This window comes from Taudactylus pleione, unplaced genomic scaffold, assembly GCF_031769625.1.
Source record: "Taudactylus pleione unplaced genomic scaffold, aTauple2 ptg000179l, whole genome shotgun sequence".
NCBI lineage: Eukaryota > Metazoa > Chordata > Amphibia > Anura > Myobatrachidae > Taudactylus > Taudactylus pleione.
The window spans coordinates 12402414-12423717 of NW_028284581.1; the positions used below are offsets into that span (position 1 = coordinate 12402414).

The window sequence follows — 21304 nt, forward strand, 5'->3', positions numbered from 1 at the left end:
AGTTAGCATTAGTTTTTTTGGGGGGGGGCGGGGTAGGGTTAGGCACCCCTAGGGGGGAGGGTTAGGTACCACTGCCACTGGGGGGAGTTAGGCACTAACAGGGGAGGGTTAGGATTAGGCACGAAGGGGGGAGGCTTAGGTTTAGGCACTAATGGTGAGGGTAAGGGTGTGGGGTGGGAGGGGTTATGGTTAGGCTACAAGCAGGGAGGGTTAGGGGGAGAAGGGGGAGGGTAAGTATATTTACAGGACCTCTGTCGGGATACCAACCATCAGGATGCCGCTGTCGGTACATACCGATATTAAATAATGAGACTGTACTGTAAAAAATAAACCATACTGCATGAGTCAAAAGGGAGCGGGGTATAATTGACCTTGGATTATCCCATTAACTGTTTTGCAAGTTTCACCCCTCTTGCGCAGACAGTTTTCTGTCACATAGGGGCATATTCAATTGGGTGCGAAAATAGCAAAAAACCCGCACCTGCAAGGTTATTCCTGCAGGTGCGGGTATTTTACTATTCAAATAGATGCAGATTTTTTCTTTTTTTTACGCGCCGGGAGGTTTTAATTCTCGCAGCTCCAGAGCAAGTGTGATTTTTCCTAAAATCATTTATTTTAGGAAAAATCTGCAGGACTTGCTCTGGCACCCCGACGGAACCCCCCTGAGGACTAATTAAGCAATTAGAGGTTTCCAATTAGCTTAATTAGTCAAGTAATTACTCACCTTCAGAAGTGCAGTCTTCTGCATCCAGCGTCGGGTCCCGGACTACTGCAGCAGCGGTGAGTATGTAAGTGTGTTGGAGTGTGTATGAGTGAGTATGAGTGAGTGTGTGTGTGTGTGACCCCCTGTGTATGTGTGTGTGTCCCAGTGTTAGTGTGGCCCCCCTGGAATGGGTGCTATATTTACAGAAAGGATACATTTTTCATATGCATATGCTACATTTTTATCCACTTTTTAAATAGCTGGATACATAAGATACCGCACAATTACACGAGATTAGAGCACACAGCTGATGCTCCTTATTGAGATCCTCAGTCAATATATGTGTGTGTCTGGATACTTTCCCATGGTTATAGATTATATGATACTGAGTTGCTTTTGCACCATTTACTGCTAAAAATGTACTAAGTCAGTTTTATCTTGTGATAATTATCTGTATATCTAGTATGATAAATCATCTTTATTTTTACTTTGGTTGTGTGTCTCTTGGGTCCGGGATAGACACTGTGGCGCTATCCTTTATTTATTTATTTATTTACATTTTCTACTTACATACAATATTAGCAACCTGTGGATCTTAACATCGACCAACCTCCACTAGCCTTATACATCATCTCAGGACTTTTATACACTTTTTGCAACAGTTATAATATTGATGCATTTGGAGACACTCAGCTTATTTAATGTATATTTATTCAATTCGGTAAATTTACTGATAAAACGCTAATGTATTCGCTTAATCCATATTTCTTATGTATAAACCTTTTTATATGATTTAAAGAAATATGTGAATACTAGGAAGTACATGCTACTTTTTCAGCTAGGATGGGAATGTCACCATCCGTCACTGGAATTCCCCAGTTGGAGGACTGGGAGCCTGGAGTTTAGGGTGGCTAATAAGCAACTGGAGAAATGCAGTACTATTCAATTGCCGGGGATTCCTCGCGTGGGAGTCCCTGAGCCCCCGCGCTCGAGTCCTCACAGTTGGACTTTACCTCGCAGCTCCTGGTGGTGCGAGGTAAAATCCACGTTAATACAACCAAATTGGCCTCGCATGCGGGGAAAAAAACACATTGATTCCGCAGTTTATGTGCGTGTGAGTCCCGATTTTACGGTGCTGGGAAAAGGCTTTTTATTTGAATAGCTTTTCCCCGCGCCGCGGGGATTTTGGATCGCAATTAGTCGCGGGGATAACCCAGCATTGCTAGAGTCCCTCAGCTAGAGTCCTGGACATTTATTTGGGGTGCCCTGTGCCCCGGACATGAACTCTTTAGTGTTAGGGACTGCTAGTGACAGAGAATCCGTGACGTGGCCTAGCAGCTTCCCATGTATTTGCAGATGCATGCAACTAATATCTCTGAATTTCTATTACCATATAGTCTTCATATATTGTTGCAAGTATAATTCAGTGTGCTGAGGAACAATAGGGGGTTAAACCCCCCCTTTTTCTACTTGGTATGACCCCTCCCTTTCATGCACCTAGCAGCTTCCCATGTATTTGCAAATGCATGCAACTAATATCTCTGAATTTCTCTTACCATATAGTCTTCATATATTGTTGCAAGTATAATTTAGTGTGCCGAGGAACAAAAGGGGGTTAACCCCCCCTTTTTCTTCTAAGCTGCAGGAGAGCACAACACAGAGTATTGCACAGTGCAGTGACCAACAGTATGTGACAACCTTCACAAATACAAGAAATGTGAGGTGAGGGATAGGTAATGTAGAGTTTTGAATCAATCGCGTAACATGGGAATCTACTGCTGGGGGGGCTTTCCATCTTGCACAAAGAGCTGTAGGAAAGGGATAACAAGAGGTCAAGCATTTTTGAAGCTGAAACCTCTTACCCGGTGTCTGCCAAGCTGCCGCCATGTGTTCAGCTAGTTGATCTGCAGCGTTTCCCAGAGAGAGCTGTGGCTGAGCCTGTAGAAGATGGCTGCCGGAGACCTCTGAGGGGGCGGGGGAGGAGGAGTAGAGCAGCAGTAGTGGCAGCTCAGACATCCCGTGGACAGTCTGATGCTGCACGCTCAGTAGTAAAAAGAGAAATAAAGTAACTCATAAAAATAAAGCTTTGAGCTGCCTAGGCAGCCCACTGTTATAAAGGTTAACCGACTCCTGCCGGACACCAAGCAAACTGATTTGCTTCAGGCTCAGGGGCGGGGTATAGGGGGCAAGGACTGTTGCATCCTGGCAGTTAAAAAAGCTTAACTGTTTGGTGTCCGGTCCTTTTCCACCACCTACACCCCAAGGTTTCCCTGTGGAGCACTATGGACCCTGAAGAAGAATTTATAATTATTGGGACCAATCCCTGATATATAATGAATATGCCGCATAATCCTTGTTGAGTCAACAGAAGGAAAAAAGAAAGCATTTTCTGGCTTCTTTTTTTGCTGTACTGAATTAAATGTCAGAAGTTATTGATCAATAATAATGAGAGATATCTTAAATCAGGAGTAATGCCAGACTTGAAAGAGTGTGATGGCATTTAAGAGGAATATGAAGGAATGTATCTTATAAGGGGTTTGTCGAGAAGGCTTGGAGCATGTGAAATAGACTTATGGCATAAAAGGGGCATGTAGACGAGTGTGATGGCATACAAGGGGCAGGTGGAGGGGTCTCATAGTATAAAAAGGGCACATGGAGGGGTCTGGTTGTGTATAGGAAATGGTAAAGCGAATGGCTGGGGGCCGCATAGGCCCCAGAAATTTTGGGGGCTATGACAGTGTGAAATACATTTTAGATGTTTTTCTAGCACTCTTGCCATCAGCTGAGACTACAATGCTAGATCACTTAAAAAGAAAAAAAAAGTTCTATATCATCTGTGTTATTTTTCTGCAGTGCCTCTGAGTTTTTTTATGGGGTCCCCACAAACTAGTCTATTGGATGCCCAATGTTTTTTGCAACCCCCATGTATTGCCTTCACTTAATTCTTTCCTTACCTATATGCTTGTTTCTCTGAAGAAATTGAGCCTCCCTAGGCAGACAGTGAGTGACTCTCTGTCTGTGGGACTTCTGTGCAGGGACTTGGTGACGGGACTCAGGGCCTGATTCAGACCCGTTCGCTAGGTTGCGTTTGCATGTAGCCTGCCGATGTTTGCAATCTGCGCATGCGTATAAGATGCAGTGCACGTGCGCAAACCAGTCCATGATATCGCAAAGCGATCGCACCCTGTACACAGACGCCCCACTAGAATGGGCGACGAGACGTTTGTGGGTGGTGAAGGGGGTGGTCGATGGAAACGGGGGTGTGATGGTGCAAACACAGGCGTGTCTGTGCATCTGAACGCCGTTTCAGGGGCGTGCGTAATTAAGATGCAGCGTCAGCATACACATCACATGGCTGAATTACACACTGCAGCACTTGTAGTGCTTGCGGTAGGGTATGATCAGCCACAAGTGCTGCGTATGGGTCCGATGTTACCGATTGTTTAATACACTTCCTGGACATGACTTGTGTTGCTAAAGGAAAGTGGGCGTCTTGTGACAGGCTCGTGGGCGTTTAAATACATACCGCGACGGCAAGATATAGTGGGCGTACTAATGTCTTGCTAGTGATCGCGGGATTTGCATACTTTGGCTTCTGATGGCTGCGTGCGACGCGTCCTAGCGAGCGGGTCTGATTCGGGCCCTCAGTTCCACCCCGTTCCTGCCCACCTTAACCCCTGTATGCACAGGAGTGGAACTATTAGTGATGCAGCAGGTGGAACGCACCAGTGACTCAGGGGCTGGTCACCTGGCATAACTCAAAAGAGTGTCTGTACAACATTTATAATTTTGTATTCCATTTTAAATTAGTCTAACATGCTGGCCACATCTCCTTTGGTGAATTTAAGTACAGGGAAAGGAGTGCTGTTGCATAGGCATGCTTCGGGAGCCATGGCTCCATGCTACACCCCTGAATATAGGAACTAGGTAATGAAGTTACTGGCATAACCATATTTCAAATAAGACAAAAGAACAGGTGAAATATTTTATTGCATGCATACAAGAGTACAAACTGAGTAAAGGGTACACAAAGGATCTGATAATAGAACAATAGCTTGTACTTCTCTGCACAGCAAAACTATCATACTCAGGCGTGTATCCAACTGCATGCAAAATTTTGAAGAACACTGCAAGGTTTCTCCTATTCAGCTGCTGGATAGAAAATCAGTTGCTTTAATTTCTATAGGAATTACTGCGACTATTTTCTCTCAGCCTCAGAGCAGGTCTAAAAAAATTTAAATTCCCAATTTAAAGCCAAAAATGTCAGAGACCCCTTCAGAAACCCTTGAACACCCCCCCTCTAATGACTAATTAGGCAATTTGAAGTTTTAAATTAACCTACTTGGTCCAATAATTAAGGCGCCAAGTCATGGGACGAGGGCGGGGTAGTGGGCCAGAAATGTCAACAGAGATGGGAGCGTGGTCAAACCAAATGAGGGGGTGAACCTGGGCTGAATGAAGAGTAAGGTCATGCCGAAGCAGGATCATGGTTATTAAAACCAATAATGGCCTCAAATTACCTCAAATTTAATTAATGCATGTATTTAAACAAAAAATAATTGCTTTATTATCTTTTTTTTAATTGGCCTAAAATTACCCCAAAATCACAATCTTCTGCATTTTTCATTTCATTCCATTGTAATAAACAAAAAAAAGCTTTTTTATTCATTTTTTTACTTTAAAAAAAATGCACAAATCAGTTAGTTCATGCATTCTTTAAAAAATATATATTTTTCTTTGGGCCAGTAATAACCATTATTAATGTTACCCAATTTTTTTTTTTTAGGGTACAGACTCTTCCCCATTTTTTTTAAATCTTGCAGGACTTTGGGCAAAAAAATTTAGCAATTTATTTTTGCCGGGTATCAGGAGCACGCATACTCGTGGTAATAGAAAATTGGTTGCGATGCCTACGTAATTTTTAACACTGAAAACCTCACCTACAATTGGATATGCCCCTAATATTCTAATAATCGAATCTAATACTACATATCTAAATTCTGTGATGATATAAGAACTTTTTCATATACTGTACATTTTGAATATGCTCTTCATACTGTATAAACTGGGAAGTAAATATTAGTGGCTCCTTAAAACGGCAAGTGATTTCCCAAGTCTGTGAGAAGAACCACAATATTCAAAACAATAAATATGTAAAAGTATAAAATACATTCATTATTACACAGCTGGATATTAGCTGTATCACTGCATACTGTGAGGGATGTTCCGTCTTACACGGTCACTGCACTCCTGTGATCATTTTCTATTTGCATTTTTCCTCCCCTTCATAAGGTGACTGGGTAGCACAGCACATACACAACTTCTGTGTGTACAGTGAAATTAGACCTGCATAAAAAATACACACACATATAAATATATTGTATATATATATACATATATAAAACACAAAATAAAAGCAAAAAAAAGGTGTCTCGGTCTGATAAACTTTTCAGTACAGTTTATGTGTTGCCAAAAACCATGTAAACAAGAAAATTAAAACTCTCTGATATCAACGCTGTTTCTCTCTACATGATCAAAAAGTCAGTCGCTGCAAACTATGGGCCTGATTCAGATGTGGATGTAATGCCGAAATTTACACAGATTGACTGATTGTTAGCCATTGCTCATGTATAAAAGATGCAATGCACACTCGCAGTGATTGGTTTGCGATAACGCTCACACAGAGGATCCACTTGTAAAGCAAGTGACCGCTAGTCAGCGTTTGGGGGAGGTAACGTGGGTGGTGGTTAGAAAAACTCAGGCGCATCTGGACCATTTAAACACTATTTTCTGGGTGTCCATAAAACAGTCACTGCACTTTTGCTTACAACAGGAGCAGGCCCGGCAGGAGGGGGAGGGGGGCCCTAGGGGTACAACTGTACCTGTCCCTGAGGTCCTAGGTGACCCCACAGTGTAACTGCTGCCTGCACTGCTGCTGAAGTGATCAGCAGTGTGCAGGCATGTACGGGACCCCTGCTGATCACTGCAACAGCAATGCAGGCATTGGTTCGGGGTCCATCTGGTGGAGAGCAGCTGTATTGCACTGGCAGTGGGCGGTGCATTAATAGTTTATTTTTGTTTGTAGTGGTGCAGCGCACGTGACTTCATGACGTCACGTGTGCTGAACCACAAAAAGACACCCAAGTAGAGGAGCCGCAGCAGGCTTCAGGCAGACATAGAATAAGGTAAGTGTGAGGGCGTGGAGGGACACTGTGGAGGCATGGAGGAACACTGTGAGAGCATGGAGTGACACTATGAGGGCATGGAGGGACACTGTGAGGGCATGGAGGGATAGTGTTAGGGCATGAATGGACACTGTGGAGGTATGGAGGGACAATGTGGAGGCATTGAGGGATACTGGGGACATGGAGGGACACTGTGGTGGCTCAGAGGTTCCCCAGAGAAACCACATATAGGTAAGGCAGACCCTCAAGCGACTGGCCTGTACCTGCCAGGGACCCGGGGCAAGGGGGCCCCTGAAAAATGGGTGTACCGGGCACAATGATTTCTGTTGCCGGCTCTGAGCAGGAGAGACCTCTGCGTGTCTGGAGACCTGCTATGTCTGCAACAGCTTAGACTGTAGGTTGCCTGATCTGCGTTCAATTATTCTGATGTTTCTGACGTCTGATTGGCTCCAAATTTATTCTGTAGCAGGACAACGACCCCAAACATACTTCCAATGTCATTAAGAACTATCTTCAGCGTAAAGAAGAACAAGGAGTCCTGGAAGTGATGATATGGTCTCCACAGAGCCCTGATTTTAACATCATCGAGTCTGGGATTACATGAGGAGACAGAAGGATTTAAGCAAGCTTACATCCACAGAGAATCTGTGGTTAGTTCTCCAAGATGTTTTGAACAACACCTCTGTCGAGTTCCTTCAAAAACTGTGTGCAAGTGTACCTAGAAGAATTGATGCTGTTTTGAAGGCAAAGGGAAGTCACAACAAATTTTGATTTGATTTAAATTTCTCTTCTGTTCATTCACTTTGCATTTTGTTAATTGATAAAAATAAACTATTAACACTTCTATTTTTTAAAGCATTCTTACTTTGCAGCATTTTTTTCCACACTGCCTAAAACTTTTGCACAGTACTGTATCTCAAAAATGTGTGTATTATAAACAATAAGACAGTTCTATATGTTATAATGTGTTGTTATGTTATGTTATGTTATAATGTACTGCTTGCATTATGTTATCTATAATAGAACTAGTCATCTTGCAGTTCTGTGATCTGTATAAATTATATTACACATAATATTTCTAATATTCTTGCAACTCATGATCTGGGTACATTTTCCCTTATCTTATGTATTCGGACACCCTTGCACCGACTGGGATGAAACCAACGAGAGGTGGTCCAGTTGGAACCTGGACAGGTTTTAGGGGGGTTAGATCCCGGTAGGGACCTTCCATAGGTGTACGCTGGGCAGAACTTTGACCCGGAGAGCCTGTTCTGGGCCTTCCACTCGATGGATTTAGATGAAAAAACTTCAGAGTGGTAACATTGGATCCCAGAAGACATACTGTGAGGTTAAGGTCCTTGACAGACCTCCAATTGGTGTATGCTGGGCAGAACTTTGACCATGGGGAGCCTGTTCTGGGCCTTCCACTGGATGGATTTGGATGAAAACTTCACAGAGGGGTGGCAATTAGTCTGGGGTGCCTAATGGATTGGTTGGGGTCCCGGTCAGACGTCACTTCAGCTAGTACATTATAAAACTTTAGGAAGCATAGCTCTGGCTGCCTTAGTGTGACATTTTATGTGGAATGCTGTGCCTCAATGACCTAATGGATGGAAACTGATTTAAAGTTGATACCTATACATGACTTAGACCAGAAGCTGTGACTTACAGCCTGATACAGGGAACAGCTAGAAGAGTACGATCAGATAGGGGAATGTATGATTACACAGGGCCAATTAGAGCTACCTCAGGTGGTTGTTTTTCGCCCCAAACCAGGCTGCGCTTGTGTCTATGGCAAAAGCAGTAGGAAACTATTGTTCCTTGCAGAAATTTTCTGAGATCAGAGATTCATGAGGAGAGCTTTCTCTATATCTGCATAAGACTTTCTATCTGTAAGACTAATGAAGAACACTTCAGGAAGACTTTTTAACATAAAATGAAAATATTCTGATGTCTATGGTAATAATCACTGCAAACATAATTTACCAGTTATGGCATAAAGAAACCGGGCACACATGACTGTGCCCAGACCCCTATATAGGCCCCTATTGTATTCAGTACTGATACAGCACAGTCTGTCAACTCGTATCCTATAGTATAAACCCATCTAACTGGTCAATATGTGGTAAGTTACAATGACTGCAGCTTTCCCATTTTTATTCAACCAGTACAAATATCTAATTTTGGTGTGTAAACAGTCCACATGGCATTATGAGTTACTATGCTATGCCCACGGATTAGTTATTTTTTGACTCATCCGTCTTAGTACCTCCTTACTTATGAATGTAAAACTATTTTTGTCCTATACATGTGATATTTGCCTATACAGTAAACGGAAGTTAGCTCTTCAAGTCAGACTAATTTGCAAGGCTATAAACTGGTATTTTGTTAATTAACCCCAAAATGTTTTTGCTTATTGTAGAGAACAATAAAATAATAATAATAATAATAATAATAATAATAATAATAATAATAATACTTAACTTGCATGACATTATATGGTATGTCTATACTGTTACTTGCCCACATTACATCTTTAAGTCCTATGGGGCTATTCTAAATTGGGAGTAAAGCAAACAAGAGCAAGTAACTTTGCACCTTGGTAAAACCATGCTGCACTGCAGGTGGGGTAGATGTAAAATGTGCAGAGAGATTTAGATTTGAGAGTCCAAACTTAAATCTATATGGCAGTGTTAAGCTGGGTACACACTTACCCGATGAAGTGGCTGACAAGCCGTCACACCGACCGAGGGGACGGTTTAATAACCTATACACACTTACCAAGCAGCCTCTCGATATGTCTGGCCAGACATAACAACTGGTGGGTTTTTAAATTTGCCCGCCCAATTGTGATGTCAGTGTCGGCTGTCCCTTCAGCCAGTGTATGGGGGCGGTTGGCGGGTCGCCCGTACACACAGTCAGACGTACCGATATACAAAAGATCACCAAATACAAAAAAAATTGCAAATACAAAGAAATTACAAAAAAATGTTTTTGTTGTATTTGCTGATCTTTTGTAAATCCAGCGCCATCTTGTGTTCAAAATAATTTTTATGTGTGTTTTTTGGAAAGAGCGTAGTGAAACTATTTTTGTATCACAGGGGGCTGCAGGTTTTGCGCACCAAAATATAGCCATTTCCATCATATAGATGTAACGATATATCTGCAAGACATATTGTCATCGCTATGCTGCAGGGCAGACCCATGTACACACTTGCTGATCCGCTATCCGCTACCAATATATATAGTTTGTGGTTCGATTGAACGATATATCCAGTAGTGTGGTGTACCCAGCATAAGAATAATGCTGCCCAGTATTTGTGGGCTATATACTGGACAAAATCAGCTAGTATATACCCTGCATGCAAAAGTAATAAAATAAATGTATTTGCACATGGTTTGTTACAGACACAAAAGTACTGTACCTGCTTTTTTTATTTGCTGTCAACTCAGAATCAGCCCCTATGTCTCTCTTTGTACAAAACTAAAACCTTTTGCACAGACAGACAAGTAAGTGGTAACATTAAACAACACTGCTGGCATCCTTACCTAAGAATTTCTTTACACATGTTGGTTGTTTTTCTGGGGGAAGATAAAGGCAGAGGTAGTATACAGGTGCCCCAGAAAGGACAACAGCAATACCAACCAGTGAATCAATAGGATCACTGTATAGCGGAACCACTACCAGACAAATGCTGCATATGCAGTATACCACCGGGAAAAACAAGCTCAGCTACAACACAAAGACATTAAAAAAAAAAGTTAGCAAAGAAAAATAATACAAATTTAAAAAAATATAATTTGTAATAATACAGGTTTTGGTTTCTATGTATAACTTTCTAGAATATAACTGTTTTATATGCATTTTATGTTGGAACTTGTACAAATCTGATGTACATTTATGTTTGTCAGTAACTGGAGGACATATGACTATGTCACGATAATCAGGCTGTCAGTAGAGGTAATTTACTAACTGCAAATAAGAATGTGGGTGCTTAATACATTTCTGTTCATCTTATGAATGGATAACAGAGAACAGGCAAGTGTTGGACGGCCACCAGAGCGCTGTCTGTGACTTTTTGTGGGTTCAGCTGTAAATGTATATTCAAAGTTTTGACCACCACCATTTAAGGACCGCTCCTTTCATTAGTACAGATCAATGTTCTCATTTTTCTTCTAAAACACTGCTTGGTTTAGTATAATTTCTCATATGTCTTAAATTAACCACAACAATATTACACACTTTTGTGTGCACATAGAGATGCACATACAGAGTGGAACTGAAATATGACATGACATTGAGAGGACAATCTAATTCCTGGTTCCCACCACCAGTGATGGTGTGTAAAGTCTGTGGGGCAGATTCAATTAGCAGCTGGGTTTACCCTGCGTCTAATTGTCAGCCCTGAGCAATTCAATTGACTGCCACATCCCCATGCAGAGGGTGCACTTAATGTGGATTTTTCTTGCAAAGCTTTTCTAGCCTCGGTAGTTTACATCATCTTCAAATGGTGTAAACTGCTTTAAGCCTATGGAGGCTCCAGGAGCAGGAGATAGATCTTTTCGATCTCTCTATCTCAGGCTCCGGGAGCTAACACTGTGCGCATGCGTAATGTCAGCTTCCACAGGAGAGTCTTTCACTTATGTGATAAACATCTACAGAATGCCGGGGATATAACTTGCAGGGACAGCCATTACCGCAACCGCTGTCCCTACGAGTTCCCCTTTGTACATAGCGGGGATATTTTCTAACAATGAAAATATCCGCCATGCTACGGATAGATAATAATCGCGTCTAGTACATAGACCCCTTAATCATTATATTACAACTGAGATTACTCTAGGCTTAAGGAAGTATCTGCATAATTCCCATAGCACCATATCGCTTGTTGAACAAGTGCAATATTGATCTCATTTATTAGCTACTGTAAGAAAACATATATTAATGTAGTCTCAATATGTGAAAACCCATCTGCTCTGACTGGAGATTTTTTTGCATAGGTCAACCTGTATCCTAGTAATCCTTTTCCTGTCATTAGTACATTGAATGTTAATATATACATTATTTTGAAATCATTATTCACAAGAGTTGCAGAATATTTTTGAATGGACAGAAAAGGGTGACTACAGATTACAGTACCTTCACAGGTCTGGGCAAGTCCGGCCGCTTCACTCGTAAATAAATTTGGCTGCCCACTGATAGGCCAATAAATAGCCAGTAAGTGAAGCTGAAATAATCAATGAGCTGAAACACATCGTCCACACAAAGGAACACAATAGCCATCAACCCCTGTATGTGTAGATGAATACATGTAAGTTTAAATATACAGTAACACTTTAAGCTAAATGATAGTTATATTCAAACATTTATATATAATGCAATTTAACGTGTGTCTCTCTCTGTCAGCTTCTAGAGTTGTAAAAAAACTATTGGATCTGATTTATAAAGCACGGTGCACCTAGCGCATATCAGTGTTCACGCCTACTATCTACTGTATATGTCAGCGACACTCCCACACTGAATAGCGCCCATGTTTATGGAAAGGTAGAAAAATGGTAAGAGACACTCTATGCAAAAATCTAAATATCTCAGCCTACATCCAACCAACTACCACTTTAGGACAACTCTTTGCATTAAGTAAAACATTTCTGGTCTTTGCGTTACTTGCAAAATAAAACACTCCAGAAGCCGATGTACATCACGCACAAACCACGTGGTGAGGCAGATATTACACATAAGCAAATCAAGGGGCCTCACTCAACCAAGGAGGAATGTACCTTGGATGTTTTGCTCTTATGTGAGGCCCAATGCATCCTATAGCTAGAGGTAACAGTGGTAGTCCCCACTACTGGGGACTACCACTGGTGGGGGATACTACTGTGGGCACTGCATTGTGGGGGACCACTACTGGGGACTACTATAGGGGGCACTGCATCAACTCCTACTGGGGGAACTATATAAAGGGCACTGTATAGGAGGGACTACTACTGGGGGCACTATATAAGGGGCTCACTACTGGGGGCACTGCACAGGAGGATCCACTACAGGGGGCACTGAAAAGGGAGAACCACTACAGGGGGCACTGCATAAGGGGGACAACTACTGGGGGCACTGTATAAGGGGCACTGTATATGGGGGATCACTACTGGGGGATCACTACTGGGTGCAATGTATAAGGGGAACTAATGGGGCACTGCATATGGGGGACCACTACTGGGGGCCTGTATAAGGGGAACTAATCGGGGCCTGCATAGGGGGGGACTGTATAAGGGGCACTGCATTAAGGTGCAAATGGAAAGAAATGTTCCCAGTGACAAGGGGTGTGTGTCATGTTGACATGCCCCATTTTTCAGTGTCCATGCCCATTTTTCCGCACACCCCGGGGGGGCTCCATTTTCAAATTTGCCCTGGGCTCCAAATACCCTAGTTACGCCACTGGTTACTTTCCTCATAACTTCCTACAGACGGGAGACAAATGGATGGTTCTACATTTCCTTTAGATTTCTTCAACTTCTTATATAGCACATGCTGCAATGAAAGTGTATCTTACATTGAAAAGTAAGGCAGGAATAGGAGTGTATCTATTGATGTGGATCATGCACAGAAAATCTGGAAGCTGTCCCTCTCTGGAAGCTACAAAAAATAATCTGAAACAAAAAAAGTTAATAGATGTTAAAGGACATAAACAGCATTCTGGGTATCAGTGTCTAGCAGCAGTACTTATGCACATAACTGGCTATTATGTCATTAGCAGCCAATCATGGACTCCTGTGTGCAATGTACAATGTCATTTACCTCAAGAATCTAATTGTGAGATTCATGAGAGGACTACTATTCAAGACTGATAAATGTCATCAGTGAGTATTTGTCTTTGTAACAATATTGCCATTATTCTCACCTTGAAGATGAAATGACTACTGAGTTTAATCCACCACAACACGACATTGCCACTGATATTGGGATGAACCATTTTATATATCCAAGAACTCTTTCGGCAAATGTCTATAAAACATGTAAACACATAAAACTTAACCAAGAATCAGCCTGGTTTAAAAATCTTCTTAAAAGGAAGAATCAGATTTTATTAGTAGTATTATAGTGACAGGGTAAAACGTTTAAATTGCTGTAAAACTACTTTGTGTATTTGCTATAGTATAAATAGTATGTGTCAGACTACAGGCTAATTGAGCAGTTATTACTCTGAAATCAAAAGCATCAATTATATTAAAAACAAACCACACTTAGGGGAATATTTACTAAAGTGAGAGTCTTTAGAAGTGGTTGCACATAGCAACCAACCAGATTCTAGCTATTATCTTCTAGAAGGTGCTAGTTAAATGTTAAGTAGAATATGATTGGTTGCTATAGGCAACATCTCCACTTCTAAAAACTCTCCCTTTAGTAAATTTACCCCTTAGTTATGCAATTAATACATTAAAATTTCAGGGTCAAACCCATTGCAAAAGCCACCCAAATCAAGCCTATGGGCCGTGTTCAATTTGAGGCGAAATGTCGTAATTTTCGCCTATTTCAATTATCCTCATATTCAATTACATTGACATTTCGCCGGTGCGAAAAGTCAATGTAAAAAAGACGGGGATAAGTTTTCACCAGCCTTTTGCTGGTGAAAAAAAGTGCAGAATTGGGGTTTAGGAGTGCAGGCTTTAAAAAATTAGCCTGCACGTCTGGGAATGTCCCCTAAAAAAGATATGTGTAAAAAAAAGTTAAAAAATTGGGACACCCCAAAAAATGACCTTTAAATTTGGGGTGAAAAAAAATAAAAAATACAGAACACACTTATAAAAATGCCAAATTAAATCCAGATGGGTTCCCTTATATGCGGCAGGTGTTTTCTTCATTGCCGTAGTAGCGGCAGGTGCATTTTTGAAGAATTTTTAAAAATCATTTTAGGGACTTTAAAATATGCTTGCTCCCATTTTCATGTACCCCAAATTTGATGGAACAAGTTATTTTTTAAAAAAAAACCTAAGTGCTATTCTTCACCTCTACTTCAATAACCGCATTTATGCACCTGCTGCGGCTATTACAATCCCCGACTTCCTTCAGCAGGCTAAAATGGGGGTACCCATAGTGAACCCCCATATCTGGACATCTTTAGGGGGTACCCAGGGACTTTTCCCGAAAATTCCCAATTTTTCTGCGATACTTACATTTCCGCCGGCTCCCGTTTCCGCTGCTTCCTAATTGAATACGGGGATAAAGCACGGACTTTTCGCTCCCAAATTGAATACCCCCCAATACACCTGCGCATGCAGGGGGGGTTCTGAGTACCTAGAAACTCCCCTGCCCGCCACTCCATCGTAGCCCAGCTTAACAATATTTTTTTTGTGTGTAAAGACGTGAGCCGGCAACTGTCCCTGGCTGAGCTGCCTGTAGGGGGAGCTGCAGTGCTTGCGCACAGCTCCTCCTGGGCAGTTCCCATAGGGCACCACGCACCGGCATTGTGGGAGGCTGAGACATCGGATCCTGCTGCGTGACAGTGACCGGCGCTCTCTCCCAGAGCCGCAGTACAGGTGGGTGTAATGTTTTACATGTGGGGGGAGCCGGTGGCGGTGGTGGTGGGGGGAGGGTGATCTTTGTCAGTGTGCCAGTCTGTGTATGTATAGTCTTTGTCAGTGTGTGTGTGTGTGTATAGGCTTTGTGTGTGTCAGTCTCTGTGTGTCTGTGTATAGGCTTTGTCAGTGTGTGTGTCAGTCTCTGTGTGTGTGTGTATAGGCTTTGTCAGTGTGTGTGTCAGTCTCTGTGTGTGTGTGCATAGGCTTTGTCAGTGTGTGTGTGTGTGTGTGTAGGCTTTGTCAGTGCAGTATCTGTCTGTCTGTCAGTGTGTGTGTATAGGCTTTGTCTGTCAGTGTGTGTGTATATAGGCTTTGTCAGCGTGTGTGTATAGGCTTTGTCAGTGCAGTGTCTGTCAGTGTGTGTGTATAGGCTTTGTCAGTGTGTGTGTATAGGCTTTGTCAGTGCAGTGTCTGTCAGTGTGTGTGTGTGTCTAGGTTTTGTCAGTGTATGTGTGTTTCAGTGTGTGTGTCAGTGTGTGTGTATATGCTTTGTCAGTGCAGTCTGTGTGTTAGTGTGTATGTGTTTCTGTGTCAGTGTGTGCGTCTGTGTGCGTGTATATGTGACTGTGTATGTTTGCGTTGCCGCCTTTTTATTTTTTCAAGGAGCTGAAAAGCTCCATATAAATATAATCAAGTAGACTCCAAATAAAAAAGTTCAACACCCGGGGTGCAGAGCCTAAGAACTAAGCAGACCGCTCAGTCTTGAACATACAATCACATACAGGCAGCGCTCCTCAGGTACTCAATAATCCAAGCTTGTTAATCCATTACTGTGCAACATTTCTGATGCAATTATTACATATATCGTCAAGGCATTGACGAAATATGTAATAAATTCATCTGAAATGTCGCACAGTAATGGTTTAACAAGCTTAGATTATTGAGTATTGATTATTGAGTACCTGAGGAGTGCTGCCTACATGTGGTTAGATTTTTTGCCATTGGTTTTGTAACCAAGTATTGGAAACCTCCCTTTCAAAATCCTTCGTTTGCTACTGCAATATGTAGATTGTACAAGTTAGGCCTCTACAAGTTATATGGTATCCGGTCATATTGTCGACAGTTACCATGTTGACAGTAATAATGTCAACACAAGAATGTTGACATCCTTCAACATGTCGACATGCACCATGCCAACACCCTCAGTATGTTGACATGTTCACAATGTTGATATCTGAAAAAGGGGATATTCCGGCACTTAGGCTTAGGTGTCGCCGGGAGGGTTAGGGTTAGGCACTAGGGGAAGGTAAGAGGTAGCCTGCTGAAGTGGGGGTGGTTAGGTTTAGGCACTAGGAAAGGGTTAGGGGTTAAAATCAGGTGTTGCCAACAGCTCAACCGAGCCGAGGTACAGGAAGTGGACGAGGCCAACCCGGAGAGGTGTAGCCAGACCTCCTCCTTACAAAAAATAAAATATGTAACATGTTCACACGCCCCGCACAGGGGGACACCACTGTCTGGGGGTGGTGACGCAATCGCTACCCCCCCACACAAATAATGCAGGGAGAGAGAGGGCTCCTTAGCCTAGCACACAGTGTGACAGCAGCGTATGTGTTGGGCTGAAGAAAGAGGTTGCTACAGCAGCAGTCAGTCCTCTCTCTCCCTGCCCAAAGTAAAGTACAGGCGGTGGCGGCGGGGGGCTGGCGTTTGGGCTGCAGAACCCGGGTCCCTGCCGGGCCCCTTCAACAGGCCCAGCCTGGGTAAATAAAACCGCACCCCCTACTCTCTGCGCAGGGCCGTAACTAGGGTATTGCGGCCGGTGCCATGGCACAGGGCACCACAGGTCAGGAGGCGCTGTTTGGGCCTGTCAATATTCTGTTTATTATCATTCTCAATTGTAGCTTCCTCTTATTTCATCCCCAGCATCTCCTGGCCTCCCCTATCTCTTCCCTGGCCCTTCCCCATGAGGCCATTCCCCTTTTTTGGGTGTGTTATGTCCCTTTGAAAAATGATGGGGGGCGCCAATGCTCTTTCTGGCACAGGGCACCAAAAGTGTAGTTACGGCTCTGTCTCTGCTCCCCTGATTAGAATTAGGAATAGGTGGAATGTACTTACCGGAGCGCTGCTCATCGGAAGTCTGCACCTGATCTGCTCGCCACATGAATGCCCAGACCCGGAAGATGCTGCTGGAGACGCCACTGTTGCTGGGACTAGGCAAGTGACCACTGGGCCATTATTTTGACATGCTATCATTTTCCAGTGTAGACATAATGAAAGTCGACATGGTCACTGTTGACGTAATAAGCATGTTGGCATGTTGCATGTCAACATTTGGATTATGTCAACATTCTCATGTCGACCTTATGCATATCGACAAAACTGTCGGTATAACATACCACACCCAGTTATACTACTGATAACAAATCCAGAATCAAAGCATCTTTCCACATTCAGTTACTAATTACCAGTTGGAAGCCCTCCTGCATTCTAAATTTATTTGAGTTACTATTGGATACGACACAGCTCTCTGCATTGGCTATACAGTATGTGTAGCTCTGTTTTTTTAACCCAGGGCAACAAACATAAACAATGCTGCATGATTATATAAATGCATAACTAAAGTGCTGAACATAGGAAGAAAAATAAAGCAATAATTTTAGTAAGTGTTAAAAGAGAAAATATTAAAATCATGAAGGAGAAGATCTAGAAATGAAATGCAGACACCTTTAAAGCTCAGTACATGATCACATATCAGCGATAGAATTTCTCTCTCACTCCGGGGCTTGCGCACACGCAGTGCGGCCGACATCGACCCGGTTGCGAGCGCTCAGCGCTTGCGACCGGGTCTGAATGAGACCCTCTGTTTACACCATTGTATGCTATGTCTGCTTCTCTGATTCACATATGGTATCCAGATTCCATGGCAAGAAAGCTAGAGAATGCAAAAAGGTAAATCTACTAAATAACTACAATGTAATGTAATGAAGGCAATCGGGAATGAACTATTGAATCAGTGAATAGTGACACTAATAGGGTGTGCATTTTATAAGAAGCCTTACCACAGCCACTGCACTGCTGTCCATAATAGTATTCATATCTAACTCTGTATAGTATGCAATGTTCGTCATCACATAGATTACTGTCACCAGTGGCATAGAAATCAGCATAGATAGTGGCAGGTTTCTGAAAAAAAAAAAAAATATATAAATTAAATAGCTTTCTGCCTAATCAGGTTTTGGCAGCTAAATGGAGGCCCAAAATGTGTTAGTAGCGTGGGATAATGTTAGATACTCCAGTACAATTCTGACATTCCTGCCAGATCTTGTCTAGCCAGATGGAATAATCACCTAACTCCTATTCACCTTGCTCTGGTACTTGCTGTCACCCTCCTCCTCATTACCGATCCTCACCTCTCACTAGCCAGCTTAATAAATACAAATAGCACCGACAAATCAGAACAGAGAAAGACACTGACAATGCTCTCACCGCCCTCACACACAAATAAGACAGAGTGAAAAAGACAAGGACCAATAAATGTTACAGACAAATAATGAACAAGTCAAAACACAGACACAAAACAAATATTATAATTCTAATGATGAGAAGATTGTAATCCTGCAAATGCGAAATGAGAGGGTAGAAGACTAAGGTTTTATAATATGTGCCTCTTGCTAATATACCTATTACTAAACAACCAAACATTATGCTGTGTATATACTACAGCTAGCAGTATATACACAGCCTAATGGCATTTGAAATAAGAACTCCTAAATTCCTTACCTCTGCTGTAGTGGATGTTACTTTCTTATTTACTGTATTATCCATCTGCATTATGCTTTATGTGCATGTTTCCCATTTTGATGAATTATATTTAAGACACTGCAATTTAGTTCATTGCTCTGTTTGCAAAAACATTTATATATAGTTGGTTGACATGTCTTACCAGCTTTATGGTATCTGCAACAAGTCATCAGATAAAACTGGCAAACAGCGCCATCTTGTGGCATTTTAACTTGCTTGACTGTCTCACCGTAATACATGGAATTGTATTAAGGCAAGTATGTTTAGCTAACTAAAGATTATACTTAAGCTGGGTACACAGTACACGATATTATTAATGATTTGGACAATATTAACGACATTGGAGCAACAAATCGTTAATATTGTGCAGTGTGTATGCACTACATCGTGTAGTGCGCCCTCCCGTGGGGTCCTCAGCCGCATAGAAACATTGATTTGATGGCAGATAAGAACCACTTGGTCCATCTAGTCTGCCCAATTTTTAATCATATTGTTACCTCAACCCTTATTGATCCTTACTTCTTCTGAAGGATATCCTTATGTCTATCCCATGTATGTTTAAATTGCTCTACTGTCTTAGCCTCTACCACCTCTGATGGAAGGCTATTCCACTTGCCCACTACCCTTTCTGTGAATAATTTTTCCTCAAATTTCCCCTGAACCTACCACCCTCCAGTTTCAGAATATGTCCTCTTCTCTTTCTTTGAAGAATGTCTCCTTCCTGTACCTTGTTAATATATATTTGAACATTTATATGTTTATATATTTGAATGTTTCTATCATGTCCCCCATTTCCCTTCTCTGCTCCATACTATACATATTAAGATCTTTTAGTTTTTCCTGGTACGTTTTGTGGTGTAGACCGTGCACCATTTTAGTTGCCCTTCTTTGTACAGTCTCTAATGTATTAATATCCTTCTGGAGATATGGCCTCCAGAACTGAACACAGTATTCGAGATGAGGACATATCAATGACCTGCACAGTGGTATTATCACTTCTTTCTTTCTGCTACTGATTCCTCTCCCTATACAACCAAGCATCTGACTTGCCTTCCTCATTGCTTTGTTACAATGTTTGCTTGCCTTTAAGTCACCTGAAATAGCGACTCCTAGATCCTTTTCAGGTTATTCAAAGTGTTGCATTGTTTTTTGTTTTCTTTTTTACCCCTATTGGCAAGCAATAGGTATCCAGAAAATGATGAAAGAAATGTTCCTTAGATAAGTGCTAGGACACAAACTGTTGTACAAGGGCAAGGTAAAGTAAGGTAACAAGACCTCTCACATGTGTAATTTTTCTATTTTATTCAAACTTCCCATCAGGCCACATACCCCTCACGGCCATTAGACTGTGCCTCATATCAGTCATACTGTCCCAACATCAGCTATAAGATAGTAGGGCTTTCAGAAACATGGTCAAACATTGAGGTGTGGAGTCAGATTTCTGCATCTAAAGGGCACATCAGCAGCTGAAATTCATCACTAACTTGTTGAGGTGTACGGTGATAATATCATGTCACGGACGGAAACAGGTTTGGGATTGGTGCACTGCCTTTGATAACGGTAGGACAGACGTTCAAAATGAGCAGCGATCTGTCAGACCAAGCATGTCCACCACAGATGACAATTTGTGCCACAGTGAAGGTCTGATTCAGTAGGACAGACACATTTGAGTTTGATAACGGTAGGACAGACCTTCAAGATGAGCAGGGATCCGGCTGGCCAAGCACGTCCACCACAGATGACAATTTGTGCCACATTGAAGCTCTGATTCAGGAGGAGATATGCATTCAAGTTAGTGATATTGCTGACGAATTAAACACCTTAGTAGGTACTGTGCTCAACATCATTCATGAGCAACTGGGGTACAGGAAAAAGTGTTCACGTTGGGTACCGAAGCAACTCACAGATGTTCACAAAACCAAAAGGATGGGATTGCCTCTCATGCACTTGACGCGGTACCATGAAGAGGGAGTGCTTTTCCTGCAGCGTATTGTTACAGGCAATGAAACGTGGGTGTATCATGTGATACCAGGAGTTGAAGCATTCATATGAAAACACTGATCACCCCCACCTTCAAAGAAATTTAAAACAACTCCATCAA

General features: G+C 42.2%; 1 protein-coding gene across 2 annotated transcripts in view; it reads right to left on the reverse strand.

Annotated features, from left to right (window-relative positions):
* Nucleotides 1–5966: 5966 nt before the first annotated feature.
* LOC148519914 (Y+L amino acid transporter 2-like) overlaps nucleotides 5967–21304 on the reverse strand; it is a 105680-nt gene continuing 90342 nt past the window's right edge. For both annotated transcript variants that reach the window (XM_088475963.1, XM_088475962.1), the window contains 6 exons: nucleotides 18462–18585; nucleotides 13788–13891; nucleotides 13440–13536; nucleotides 12029–12178; nucleotides 10438–10621; nucleotides 5967–6049 (listed from right to left, as the gene is read on the reverse strand). In XM_088475963.1, coding sequence (XP_088332089.1) covers nucleotides 5967–6049; nucleotides 10438–10621; nucleotides 12029–12178; nucleotides 13440–13536; nucleotides 13788–13891; nucleotides 18462–18585 — 742 coding nt within the window. The remainder of the gene's footprint in view (nucleotides 6050–10437; nucleotides 10622–12028; nucleotides 12179–13439; nucleotides 13537–13787; nucleotides 13892–18461; nucleotides 18586–21304) is intronic.